Source organism: Balearica regulorum, chromosome 8 (genome assembly GCF_011004875.1).
Source record: "Balearica regulorum gibbericeps isolate bBalReg1 chromosome 8, bBalReg1.pri, whole genome shotgun sequence".
Classification (NCBI taxonomy): Eukaryota; Metazoa; Chordata; class Aves; order Gruiformes; family Gruidae; genus Balearica; species Balearica regulorum.
The window spans coordinates 19,252,677-19,267,438 of record NC_046191.1 but is presented as its reverse complement, the minus strand read 5'-3'; the positions used below and the strand labels follow the sequence as shown (position 1 = coordinate 19,267,438).

General features: G+C 35.7%; 1 protein-coding gene across 7 annotated transcripts in view; it reads right to left on the bottom strand.

The window, feature by feature from the left end:
* Positions 1 to 14,762, bottom strand: part of FNBP1L (formin binding protein 1 like) — a 61,525-nt gene that overhangs the window by 27,665 nt on the left and 19,098 nt on the right. For 6 of the 7 annotated variants that reach the window (XM_075759949.1, XM_075759952.1, XM_075759946.1 and 3 more), the window contains exon 2: positions 951 to 1,066. In XM_075759949.1, the coding sequence (XP_075616064.1) occupies positions 951 to 1,066 (116 nt within the window). Of the gene's footprint in view, positions 1 to 950; positions 1,067 to 13,273; positions 13,310 to 14,762 lie in introns of those variants that run through there. The other variant, XM_075759947.1, reaches the window with a different exon arrangement.

Sequence of the window (14,762 nt, the reverse complement as noted above, 5' to 3'; positions counted from 1 at the left end):
TATCTGGTGACAATCTGGTTTGCCAATGATGAGACGATGGAAGACACCACAGGGGAGAAGCTGCTATTAGTTTCAGTCCAACAAGTGTTAGGCAGCAGCTTCAGCTGAATCCACAAAAGAATTCAAGACAGCAAAGATTATGACGAAGGCCAAGGTCACAGGAGTGTCTTATATTAAATCCTGTTCTTCAAGAACACAAGGTGTGCACCTTTTGGTAAAAATCAATCCTGCTTTATTCTGAAGAATGTGCTTCTCTACCATTCCATTGCTGCTACTCTTTTTGCATGATTCTTGTTACGATTCCTGTGGGGAAATTCCTATTGGACCTAAAAGATGTTTCACTTGGCACCAGCAAAAAGTAAACTGGAGAGGTAAGACAAGGGGTGGTTGGGTTACAGTCTCACCCAAAGGGACAAGACCAGCTATGGAAAGAGCACACTTTGAGAACAAGAAGATCAGCTACTTTCTCAAGGTCTACTCAATGATTTCAATCAGATTTCTTAACGCAATGTAGCGTAGCTCTTGCCAATTCAACATGAGAAATTAATTAGTAGCAGAGGCTTGAAGCTCATCGAACACACAAAAATGTAGATAATGGTAATGCACTTCGCAACAGACATGCTGATAGTGGAAAAATATTACTATGGCTTTGCTTTGTTTTGAATCATAAAATTGAAGTCTTTTTAGTTCAAAGATTTGAAGGGTGGGTGGAAACAAAGGGATGGAAGGCGGCAAAAACAAATAAGCAAGTGCACGCTCAAATATAATTTTCTGGTTTGCACTGGTAAAGAAAAACTTGTAATAAAAAGAACCAGTGATCCAATTCCTTCTGTAAATGAAACATGGTTACTAATCACAACATTACATACTTGCCCATCATCTGACACAGTGATTTTAAGTAACAATTCAGCAATTATGTTACAATTCCTTTAAAAAGAAAAAATCCTTACCTTAGTTGTTTTGCATAGTTTTGCTCAATTTCTATCCTTTCTTTTACAAATTTTGCATATTTCTCCAAGAAGTCAATGCCCCACTGTGTATGCTTGTCCAAGTTATCAAACTGATCCTTTAAAAACAAAAGGAAACAAAAATATCCAGAATTAGGTAAGAATCACAGCAACACCAGAAAGGACATATAATTTATTTATGAGTTGTGCTGTGAGGGAATGCTTGCTACTTGGATAGAAGTTACTCAAGTTATAAATCAGTCACGTGTGTGTGTGTGTGTGTGGGTGTATACACACCCCCCACACCCCTTCCCCACCCCCCACCAGCCATATACCAGAACAGTAAGCTGTACATGCAGGCACAGATCTACCTCTTTCAGTAAAAACAGCTCTAAATACTTGCATTTTAAGCAAGCCTTTGATCATTTTCACAATGCAAATGTGTGTTTTTTCCCCTAAAAATCCTGTAGTTCTAAAGTGGATCTTTTCCACCAAGATAACGAAGACAACCAAAGATCAGTGTTAGGTAAATAAGTGACTGCTCAACAAGAGAGATGTGTTTGGCAGTTTTAAAACACAGGAAGTTGTAATTTCATTGGATACAAAAAATTACTTCCACTCTTAGGACTACCCGTTGAAATAAAAATAAGATAAATTACAGCTGCATGACTAAGTTGGGCGTAGTCTGCATATGAAAAATCTTTATTAAAGCCAATCTATATACAGAGTTCACAATCAGTCTAGCAAGAGATTCCAAAGAAAGCAAACATGTCCTTAGCCATTAAGAAAGTTACAGTACAGCAAAGGCACAAAACAAACAGTCAAAAAAACCCCATGCTTCCAAAAAAAAGTTGGGGGATTCTTAATACATTAAATCATCTTCAAAACCAATCTTTCACTGGATACTGATCAACAGGTGGAAGATACACTAATTAGGACAAGTCGAAAATTAAAAAAACAAATGGAAATATGGGGTTTAGGAATTAGGCAGGAATGAATAAAGGTACAAAATATAGCCTAGCCAATATTTTTATTCTAGCATATCTTTGCATTTTATGCTAAAAAATCTGCCACATGGGAAAATTTGAGGATTTTCAGCTTATGACAGCATTTACAGTAATTTTTTCTTAACAGTTACTTAGTAATCAAAAAAGACAAGGAACCGCAACATCCAAGTTTGTAAGAAAGCATTGAAAGGCAAAGTTTATTAAACTTACACAAAAAATTGTGAGGGGTGTTTATCAGAAGCTGTGTCTTGCAGATTCAGTAACTTGCCTGAACCTAATGAATTATGTCGACCTTTAGTATTAGCAATTTAAGTTCAATTTCAACATGCAGTAGGATGATCTGAAGTTAAATCAAAAAATGCCATAAATGTCACAGGGCTTAAGATTCAAGGAAAATGTATTCACTAAAACAGAAACCAAGACAACACAACTATATACAACCAATGAGAATAATAAAAAAGAACGTAACAAGTTTAAGTTTGATCTCAAATCTTGCCTTGTGGCTCTTAATATCCTACACCATGGACTAACAACCATGGCATTAGCGCCTTGCACGCTTCAATCCAATGGCATAAGTACTGCCAACCAGAAGCACCCATCCAGTCCCACTACCAGCCACACACTCCTACCTCTGCATCACTCTCTCCACCAAAAATACAACCACTTTCCCTCGTGTGTTTCATCAGTGATCCATATAAACAGCCAAGACACAGTAGAGGGACTAAAAACAAGATTTACATATATTTGGGAAACTGTATCTCATATTGTTCTGATGTGCTCACTTTATACCAACTGGACATTTCCACACTAAATATCTTCTGTCAAATAAAGTGACATTCCTGCTATTGTTTTTAGAAAAGCTGCATATGCATTGTTTGTGTGTTGAAGAGGGAGATGGTTACCAAAGTGTAGTGTCAAACCACTGTTGCATATATGCATAAAAATACATCATCAATCTCAAGAAGGCCGTCTTTTTTATATTCCACTCATTTTTGTTATTACTCTGACAACACTAACCTGGCATCCAAAAGAAGTTTCCAAAAGGTGCTTTTGGCATGGAGCCAACATCCAATACCATTAAGAAGAACTGACCTTCTCCAGTGTACAGTAGAACAAAGCCTTTGCTGTCCTACTTAGTTTCTTTCGTCCACAAAGCTCTCATTAGCGTTACGGAACACCACATTACTTATGTTTCCGAACATGTAACCAGAGAGGATGGCTTTCCAAATATTTTGTTCAAACAAAAAAGGACTCTACTGGTCAAAATTAATTCTCTGCTACTAATATGAAATTGGAATGGCAAAATTTGAGTACATTTGACATGTTATTCTCCCCTCACGCTTTACTAGCCCAAGTATCAAAAACTGGTACTGACCGAGTGCCAAAACCTCTTCCTTTCCTCAATTATTATTCTTCAACTGATTCTAGAAACAGTATGCTCTGTGCAAAGACATCTCTGTAGGATTATCCCATAGCCCCTCAGGGGAAGAAAGAATTTGTTCCCTTCCTATATGAGGAGCTTGCATAGAAGATACAGAGCAACCTGAATGGAGTAAATCCCATGTAAGAAAAAAATTAAAACCCATTAGCTATGCTCACCATTCTGTAGACCTTTACATTAGTCCAGCTCCTCCACCATTATTGACATACGAAACTACTCATGGATGCATTAATGAACTCCTAGATAAGGAATGGAAATCCTAATTTAGAGGGCCATTAGTCCATATTTACTGGAATTAAAATAGTATGTTCCCACTCTCTTCAAGAGTGAGACAGCTTCACAAAGTCAGTTTGTTCACTGCCATTTTTCAGTCAGCAATTATATTATGCACTATGTTATATTGAAACATACAATATGAAGGATAAAAAAAATTAACTTTCACGAAGTACCAAAGCATTTTTTGAAAACTGGCTTAAATTAAGGTTTGGATGCCTTAAAAAAATAATCTACAGATGATTTCTAGATTTGTATTCAAAATAAAAACACTATAATAAACTCTCATATAAACATTGATGCCTTGGATTAAATTGGACATACTGACAATGTCTCTTAAGTTCTCTGTAAATCATGTATGTACTGTAGAACAGAGCTCTCAAGTAACAGAGAAAATCTATTAAGGAAACATATCAACTTCACAATTTTTCAAATTCTCTATAAACAATAAACCAGTGAATGAAAAGCCCACAGTCACAAAAATAACTTTACACTGCTCAATAACGACACTGAGAAAAATGAGCAAAAGATAAAGGCAACATCAATGAATAAGCAGAAAGGAATGGCTTTTTCAGAAAGGCTTCTAGCAGGGAGTCACAAATTTACTCGTAGTCCTTTCAACTTGTCTCCAGAAGCATTAATTCAATCAATTAAACAAAAACTTTCCTTTTCATCCAGGAACACAAGCACATTGCTACAAAGGAAATAAAATTAACGCACTGAGATACAAGCCAAGCCAAGCGATATCTTGAATGGTAAAAAAAGCGCAAAAATCAGGCAATACTGTACAGAGGAGAAAATGGACCAAATAATTGCAATTTAAAAAAAGAAAGAGCACATCCTACAATATCTGGCTATATACTACCTTGATAGCAAAGTATGTTCTCAACAATTTTCCAAGGCAAATATATATTGCTGTTTGTCTAGTAACTCCCCACACCCCGTAGCAGCTGATCAGGCAATTTTTGTAAAGAACTTTATTAAAACTGCAGCTGAATTAATTATCAGTGTTAAACTGATTAATGTCAGCTAATGGATGGTGGCCATAAAAGGAACTGCCCACTCAAAAGCTGCAATGTAGTCCAAAGTCTCTACATTATAAACAAACAAATCTGACACTTCACAAAAAGTTTGTGGTAGGTCAATATAGACTATTCCCAAAGAAATGTTACCTCCCTAAATTCTACTTCCAGATTATTTACTGGAACCACAGATCAATGTTACAAATACTTCAGGTATGCAGTTCTATACTTGCCAGGTTTTTGCAGATACAAGGAAGTTTTACAGTAATAGCAGCTGAAACATCAAAGCAAGGAGTCAAGCTGAATCAAATCTGCACCAAAGACAAAACAGCCTTTCCTGGGTTAAACTCAAGTTGTTCTATCCCCTCTTACAGACATCTGTTTTTTCCCCAAACAAGAAAAACAAAAAGAAAACAAAACCATGGAGGATCTCTTCACAAGGATTAGCATGGAGGGAATATTACACCATAAATACCAAATCCTTAGTCTTCCTAAAGCTATCAGTAGCGAGTCCAGACAGTGTTTATATGGGAGTTCCAAATAAAAGGCATTAAACCAGACTGAGATTTTTAAAGGGTTAATGTTCCCGGCATTCATCATCTTTGGAAGGCATCTCTACTTGCATTGAAAGATAGGATTGTGGTATCAAATTCTGCATTAAAAAAAAAAAAAAAATCCATTTTACTAAATGATTCCTTTACAATACACTCTAGTTTACTGCATCAACATCAAATTGCTGATCAGTCCCCACTTCACTGACATCCATTTTGATATCTCCAGACAACACAGTTGAAAACCTTAAGAATCATATTAAAACACAGAACTACACTGACTTACAAGTTTAAGCAATCTATCTCAAGTAATTAAATCCGCCCTATCTTTAAAATATATCATTTAACAAAACATTTTATTTTAAATCATCACATTTCACATTAATTATGCTACCACCATTTTATTCTCTTTTGAGTCAACTGAATATTGTTATTTCCATACTTTTATCTGACCACAATATTAGTCTGCAGTTACCCAAGTGATCTTATTTGCAGTTTTGAAGCACTGGCACAAGATTTAAGTTTTTTTCCTAATTTTTTGTTCTCCAGGCAGCATAGCTTGGTCAGTCCAAAATTCCGACTTGGTAAGTGGGAGATTAAAAGCTTAGTCCCATACTTTGCTCTCTAAATTCTTAACGCTTACACTGTCTGGTATAAGGAAAATACATCCTATGCCCTGATGAGATTAGACAAAGAGTGTTCAGAGCACAGAAAAGCAGGAATCGGGTCTTGTTCAGGGAAAAAACCCAAAACATTTGGCAGCACAAAAGCCCCAGTGCATTTGTGGATAGAAATGTTCTATTTTATTATCACTTTAGGAAAAGCAACAAATTAACCACACAACTGCAAGTGCACAGTAATCCAACTGAGAAAATGTGGCTGATTATTGCCACAACATTGATCAGAGCAGTTCTTGTATACTTAAACTAAAGCCCACAAGAGTTTCTCAAATGAACCTGAACTATGGATAAATTTAAATGATAGGTTAAATTCTGCATAATGTCCTTCCTTCCTGCATCAGCAGTACTGCAGAAGACGAAAAGACCCAACTCTATTCAAGAAGTTAAATATTTTAAGTTACAAAACATTATAAAATTACTACTTCACATATTAAGGTTTTATCAAACTCTTCTCCCGAAATATCTGAAGTGTTTCTATGAAACATTATGCAGCTTACTTTTTTCTTTTTTAAAATAAAAATCAAGGTCTTGAATTAAGTTTTTCATTCATTTTACACGAATAACTCCAGGTAAATTAATTTATTTTTAAACTAACTTGCAATATTTGTGCGAAGAACTACTCAACGTGCTACATTAGAAATTATGGGAACCATAATCAGACACAAATATATTACTGAGAAGTTACCAGTATAGTACACCTTTCCCTACTTGTCTTCAGGACAAATTAGATTATAAAATTGTATTTTATGTAGAGAATGTTACACTAATCTACTTCTGAGAATACATTTCAGTTTTTCTGATCTTTGAAACCTCTTCAGTGCGTAATTGTTTTTGTTTTCTACTTTTGTCTGTATCTTTATGCATTCCTGCTTCCTTTTCTATTCTAGGATATAATGGCTCTTCTATTTTACTGTCTGAACTAATTATCACTTCTCTCTCTTCCTGCCTGCTTGTTTTCATAATTACCAATTTGGTCTTCTGGTCTTTCTCTTTTTCTTGCAACTGCAATGTGCTTCTTCCTAACAGGCAGACAAGAACTGCTTCCAGCTAAACAGTAGTTTATTTCTTTTTAAACATCCTGTTAGTTTTACATCTAGAAACTAACAAAGAGCTGTTTCCATACCAAAAACAAAATAGAAAGTGTCTTGCTATTCTGCTTTCTGAGAGTTTTGGATTGTAGCTTCCAGACTAACCTTCAAATTGTATCTCATTCCTCTCTGAAAACAATTTATGTATTAAAGTTAAAAGAGTGGAAAAAATGTGGCTGTGAGCAAATTTAAAGGATAAGCATTTTCTAGACTAGACGATTAATATCAATGAGAAGGTTCAGAGCAGCAACACCAAAAGCCACAGCTATACCAGCTATACTGGAAATAAAGCAGAGGCACTCAGAGATTAAGATTTAAAAAAAAAAAGTTACAGGTGCATATTCATAAACTAAACAGTACTTTGCATTTTAATTTCATATTAAAACAAAAGTTCAGTATAGACTGTACAGGCAGGATAGTATGAAGAAAATCTACTATCTTTGGGAGGCAAGAAAAGGAAAAATAATTCCTAAAAAGAATTGAAAACAATTTGTTAGTTGACCTTTGGGACATGGAGCTATTTTGCTTGCAAAAACTAAGACACTGGTGTTAACAGTAAACTGTATGTCACAGCCGGAAAATATTTAAGTGAGAAACTCTTCTAGAAATGCGGACTTGAAGTGCTTAATATGCAAAAGGAAAACAATGGGAATTAAAAAATTACTTCTAGCTGGATGAAAGACTACTTTGCTCTAAGGAACAGCATGAAGGCTGTATGAAAAATCCATTTGCCTGTTAAACTTTTGTATATATTCTTGAAAAGCAGTAGCACAGTCAACTTTGACTTTAAAGTCAGTTTCTATGATTAGAGAAAACTTTGCATGATGAAGACAGCAAACAACTCAAAAGTGGTACTGAACTGCTGGAAACCTAGCCATGCTGTAAGATAACATATACAGCAAGTCAGGTTTCTAAAGTGAAGCTAAAAATGGAGAGCCACAATTGAGGAAGAGAAATACAAAGTCTGTGCTTTTCTCTTTAAAGATCTCCTTAGAGCAGCAGCGAAGGAACTGCTTTGGGAAGTTCTGATGGAAAGTCAGGTCTGGCAGGAGCAGATGTCTTGTTTGGCACCTGACAATTTCACAGGTGTGACAGATGCATTTATTTTCAGGGAAAGGGCAGAAATCTACCAGAGACAGAACAGGAATAGAAACATTTGTAATTGCTTTTGGAATGAACAGCCAGAACCACAAGAGAATCAAGTTCTGCATCTGGACATCAGCAGATCAGTTGAAAGACATTAGAGGCTGGCATTAGAGATTACAGCTGTGCACTTCAGTTCACCCATGCCAGTGAATGTATCAGCTGGACTAAGGATTAGATTTTAACACATTTGGTTTTCTACCAGCAGAGCAAATTGAAACAGGTCACAGCTGGGACACTGAACACTCATGTTAAGACGAGAGGAATGAACGTGCTGCCACAGAGGGCATCTCAACAGCCACTCCTATTTGTCCAGCTAACAAATCGCCTCCAGGATTCTTCAATGAATAGATGGGCACCTTCATATGAACCGAAACAGTGTATTTACCTCACTGTATCAAGATGCAAACTTAAGTAAAGAAAACCTCAATTCTTCACAAGTTTACCTATGGGTCTGCATTCTATTTCTCACAGTGGACTCCTGCTCTGTCTTCCCATGGCAGGCTCACCACCTGCCTCACTGCAGGGAGTGCGGTTTCCTAAATGCACCATCTCCTCCTCCTCAGGAAATTCTACCAACAGAGTGCGTAGAGGCCAGAACATGGTTACAGGCATCCTTCCTCTCTGCTACTCATCACAGCCTCTTCACACTGTGGATACATGTCAGCTTTAATTTAACTTTACCTACAAGTTAGTAAGGAGGTAAAATACCCCATGCAAACAGAATGGACTTCCTTACTACCACCACCACTTGAGAAAAATATAAACACACACACATATATAAAGCAGGTATCACTAACCATACACCCCTCCTTGTAGAATACAAGCATACATAAAATATGTACCAGGAAATCCTACTTTGAAAACTGGATCAGAATCCACTCGCTTAGCTTTCAAATAGCCCCTTCATCTCATTAAACTTTTAATTGGGAGGGAATTTGTTTAAACAAACAACTTCTGATTTTTAAAAATTAACCAGATTTTTTTGCATATGCTCTTTATAAAGATCTTTAAAACACTTGAGTCTTATTCGCATTTGAACTAAAGCTTAATTCTCAAACACTGATTCTCCACTTAGATCTACTTTAAGCTTAATTCCTATTTTAACACAGATCAGATCATTTTCAAACAGCTCTGTCCAAAACAACAGCAGATCACAAATCATATAAATATGTTTTCAAGCATTATTGGATTAAAATAGTTGCCACTAACACAGGGACAGCATTACATTTGCCTGTATATACAAAGGACATAATTATATGTCCATTCCCTGAAACACCAAGAAATCTTATTTTTACCATAGCCAAGCCAGAAAGCAGGCACTTTCTTAGTCTTCTGGGAGTGGTCAAATGCTGTTAATAAACAGACAGAAGCATAAGTAGATTTTAGTCCTAGTTATGTCACTTGCAAAAGGAGCCAGGAAGACTTCAAGTTTAACCATGAATGAAGTAAGTGTGATATGATGCATCACAGTAAAAAAGTATTACTGTTTGTACAATGCTTAGAGATGCTGTTGCTCATTGTAAGAAATACCTGGAGAAAATACCATCTTTACAGCAACACTGGAATAACACATAGTATAAAGCTGTGGGGCTATACATCAACGAAGCAGCAGAATGCTGAATTCGCTTACAACTAATAGCCACGCAAGGCCTCATATGAAGCAGAAGTTCAGTACAAACCCATCACATTTACTGCATTACGTTAGCCTACAGAAAATCTGCAAGAACTAAGTATCTGGCTGGGAAGAAAATGCTGCAAGATTTTTATTTTTGAAAAATTGTGTAAAGAATAATTTCCTTCTTCAGTCAGAAAAGATGACTACCTGTTTTGACACTCAGTGTACAAGGTGAGTATTTTAGTGTATGACTAAGCAATCCATTGGTGAAACTATTGATAATTTTAAAAACCTTTAAATGCCTCTCTACAAATTATAGATACCTTCACATTATTATCAAAAATGCATCCACAGGAGACCAAATGAGCAAGCAGCCCTGACACTTCCCAGTTCTTGCATATGTGACTTAATAATCTATTTTTGCATTCTAAAGGATCTGTTTTCTAAAAACTTGTAGAAACAGGAAGGAGATCTTACCTACTGCCAACTTCTTCAGAGAAGGGTTAAGTTCCTGCTCTGGCCAGTTTGGCACAGCATCGAATAAGCACAGTACACACTGCTTTTTTCCTCTCCATACATTATGGGAGTGAACTTAAAACACTGTGCTCAAGAAAAGAAGGGAGTGGTATCAATGTTACAAAGTGAAATCGTTCCCTGAGAGTAGGAGGTTATTACCCTGAAGGTATAATGACAAGGAGAGAGGTAGAGAGAAGACAATAGGGGAAAGCTAAAGGTTTTGCAAATGGAATATTATTACAGAACACCTAGATGCCCTACATCACAAATTCAGAAGAAAACAAGTTTCACCAACTTTGCTGCTCATTCTATTGCAATGAGCCTGCATCTGCTGCTTTGCAGAACACAGTCACTGCTTATCAAGTTATATCTCTATCCCTTACACGTACATGCACAACTCCGTGCAAGCTGTATTACAGTATGTCCAGTTGCACTACCTTGAAACTCAGCTTACACCGCACTATTTAGCGAAAGTCATACTGAATTGAAATGTGACGTAAGTAAAATAACTATTAGTTCGCGTACAACTTAGTCAGAATCCATACTACAGTTCAGAACTATAACAGAATCATAGCTCTGAACTCACCATCAGCCAGGACATAGCAAGTGATCAAATTTAAAACAAGGAAGTACTTTCCACTAGCTGGGGGAGGCGAAAAAGAAGGGAGAGTATCAACTTCCCTGTCATCCAAATATCACTTCCTTGTATTTATCTACTCAGCTATTAAGTAGACCATTCTGAGGATACCATTTTAAACTGACTTAAAAACCATAAAGTGTTTAACAAGAAGGGTGCACAAATCCCATGCAGAAAAGTCAATTTGGAGTGTTTCACACTTAAAGATCCACATTCAAGCCTTATCTCAGTGGAATAAGTAGAAAGAAAAAAACCTCTTTGGTATGGGTTGAATCATACTGTTTATCATTCTGATAATTAGGACAAACATAGTATAAAAATATCTATACAGAATCCAAGCACTGAGTATCAGCAGCAGAACTTCACTGTTTTAACACAGAGAGCAAGCTATATCCCTTATAACTTTCCTCATACATATTTAATAAAGGCGCATGTTATTTAGAATATTAAACTCAAGTCGACGGCTCCTTAAACAAAATGTCTTTCATGGGACTATTTCTAAATAGTAATTGGAGTAAACGATAATCTCATAAAACTTATTGCACAGGATAAAACAAACGTATCCTGGTGTTAACTTTTAGATCACTTCTCACAATAGGTGTAATTAAAATACCCACTAAACCTACAAGAACTTGGTACCGAAATAATACACATTGGATCTTCTGGTAAACATGAATCTTCTACCTTTAAACACACACACAGAGATCCAGGCAGAATATCCTTATTTAACATAGCTCTGATAAGCTGTTTCAACTAACTCTATTTCTAAAGTAGATACACTGTAATACAGTGAATTCAACTGTAATATAAGAAGGTGTTTCCTAATGCTATTATCAGCTCCCATCAGAGAGATTTAAGATGAAGGCATATACCTTACATTTGTTTCTACAGGTATTCAAAAGATACAACTGTGCTATACAGATTGTCAATAAATATTTCTCCCCTAAATCACTCTGAGTTAAGACACCTATACATGGGTACTCTGATCAGCTCTTCAATTTTATTGAAGTGAATCATTAGCCTTTTGTTGTGTAAGAAAGGCTGCAAATATTAACAGAATTAATTGCTACAGACTCTGTTCTGAGCACACTCCACATCGAAGGGGAGCAGACACTGTTCAATACTTCAGAAGACAGAGGTCCCTGAGGACTGGTTAGGTAAACAGTTACAGAACTGGAAGGCTCATCTGTTAACTGATTTATGGTATGCTGTTTGGTTTTGTCAAATCAATAGACTAGGGGATTTTTCTGTAAAAAGTTCTACTCCAAGGTGAACTTCCATTTTCAGTATCACCTGTGAATTTTAGCGTTCAAGAGAAAAAATACACAAGCCATATCTTTTCCTCTTCATTAATATCTTGCAAAAAACAGTAAATACTTTTCGAACTTGATTATAAAAATCAAATCCATACACTTAACAGGTAAGTAACATAGCAGTAAGTTAGAACCTTCCTATCTTCTTTGGAAAACTAGTTTGGATAAAGATAACACCCTGGGGGGGGGAATAAATTCTCAAACACACAAAACCCATCCTCTAGTTGCACTGGAATCTATTGCAATCGTTGTTTTTAAAGCAATATTTGTAGTAACATTAACATAACTGAAGAAAGAATTTAAACTAAAACCAGATGTTACTACTGGCTTCTTCAAAACAATGGAATTTTTCAAGGTTTTGTGATTCAGATAACTCAATATTAAAATGTAACACAATTCTGCTGTATGTCAGTTTATCTCAGAGTTTAAGATATGAGCGTAGAAACATACAGTAAAGTCCTCTTATACTTCACCATAGACTTCAGAATCATAACCTGTATTGTAAGAATAACATTAAAATTAGTCATAAAACATTTGAAATGTACTTTCTTTGCAAGATCAAACACTACAAATACATACTGTTCCCCTTCCAGGTTAACAAGGTATTTTTCCTTCCCAAATACCTTAAATTACAAGGGAAATTCAGAGTGATGCAACTTAACCATAAGCATATGCACTTCCATTAGAAAAGTTACATTTTTAAAATGGTAAAAACCCTCTATTAGAGCACATTTAGACATTGAAGTGGCATATACAAAAGCAGAGTACAAACTTCAGCGTACTGAAAAAAACCCCCACATTTTTAAATTGTCACTACTATGTTTCTCCTTCTTTCCAAAACATATACAAAGCCCAAACTCTAAACAGCTCAACTTCATACTGTTTCTGTAATCTGACATAGCAATCACATAAGTATTACAAAGATAATGGACTCCATAAATATATTCCACACCACCACAAGAGTTCAATATAGAACGCAAGCAAATGTATAGCATAATCAGTGCAAATATTTCCGAAGCAAGACAAATAGTACTTACCTTCAGGACAGAAGTAAACATGGAACAACAGGGTCACATCTGGCAATACTGACACCAGGCTGCATACATTTCTTTTCGAAAAGCCAATTTCTTTTTGGGAGTAAATCAAACAGCCAATGCAGAAATCAAAAGGTACTTCAGCAGGAGCCTATCTTCTGTAGTTATCCTTCCTGACTAAACTTACAAAAATACAAGGGTATTCACACTGAAATACAGTGGCAATCAGAAAGGTATAAACGAGCATTAAACCTAGGTACTTTTACCTGGGACTGAAACAGAAGAGTCTTGGCCACTTTTGCCCTCTCATAATTTCTCAGGATCAGTTGTTAATCATCATCTAATTTTTTCATCTCCTGTCCATCTACTACTTCCCTTTTAATTCCTTCTTTAAGCCACTCTTGCACAATTTACCCTATTGTTTACTCCATAGGCAAATACAGAGAACCTTCTCTCTGGCCTAATCAAGAAATACTTTGGGAAACCAATTTAACAGCAACATTTTACACACTATGTTAATTCTATACTCCACACAAAGCAGTTTGGTCCATTGATGACAGCCACTGAAAAACTGCTACCATAGGAAATAATTAACAAGTCTCTTTCATGAGAGAAATGACTTTTCAGTATTACCAAATCAGAAATAATAAAGAGCAAAACAGTAAAAAGTGCTCAACAATATACAGGAGATGTAGTTCAAAATTCAGTTGCAGATCACCATAGTAACTCACTACGAATCACTGTACTTCCCTTTCAAAATCTAGTTCTAATCAAAGAACCCTATAAAACTAACACTCCTTACTACGCATCAACCTGTAAGTAGAAGTGGCATAGTCTTTTTCTTGACTAAAGATATGGGACCTCTCCTGTGTTTTATGTCATTGCCACATCACATTCTTTATGTTCTATATGGAAAACCCAACTATTTGTAATTTCATTCTTCAACATGAAGTGCTACTCATGTACTAAGTTCTTATTTCACTAAATCCCCAGGGAATTAAAATAGCAAAATATTAAACAATAAGTGATAAATCTCAGTAAATAATCAATGCTCTAGGAACTGTCATAAAATGCTAAATAAATTCTGAGAATCAGCCTCAAATATTGAATAAAACATGAAATAATGACAAAACCACAACACTATTTCTTTTACACTGAAGAAAACTGTTATGTCTTTTCTTATTACATTGACTATAAAACTGAAACCATCTAATTGCATATGGGAGCTCCAACTTTGTTTTTATCATTAGCAGCTTGATTAAAAACCCACTGAAAAATCGGTATTTCGTATCTGGGGAGCCTTAACACTTTATATCCTAGGAGAAACATTTTCAAATGAGTGATTAAAGGATGTCTATTTGTAATCAAAAATACATCAGGATTTTGTGGTAGAAAAAAATGCAAGAGATGTGCCTTTCCCCTAAATAGCTCTTTTTTTATTTTATAAATCATTACTATCAATGTGTAAATCTATGCCTATCTTTTAAAAAGA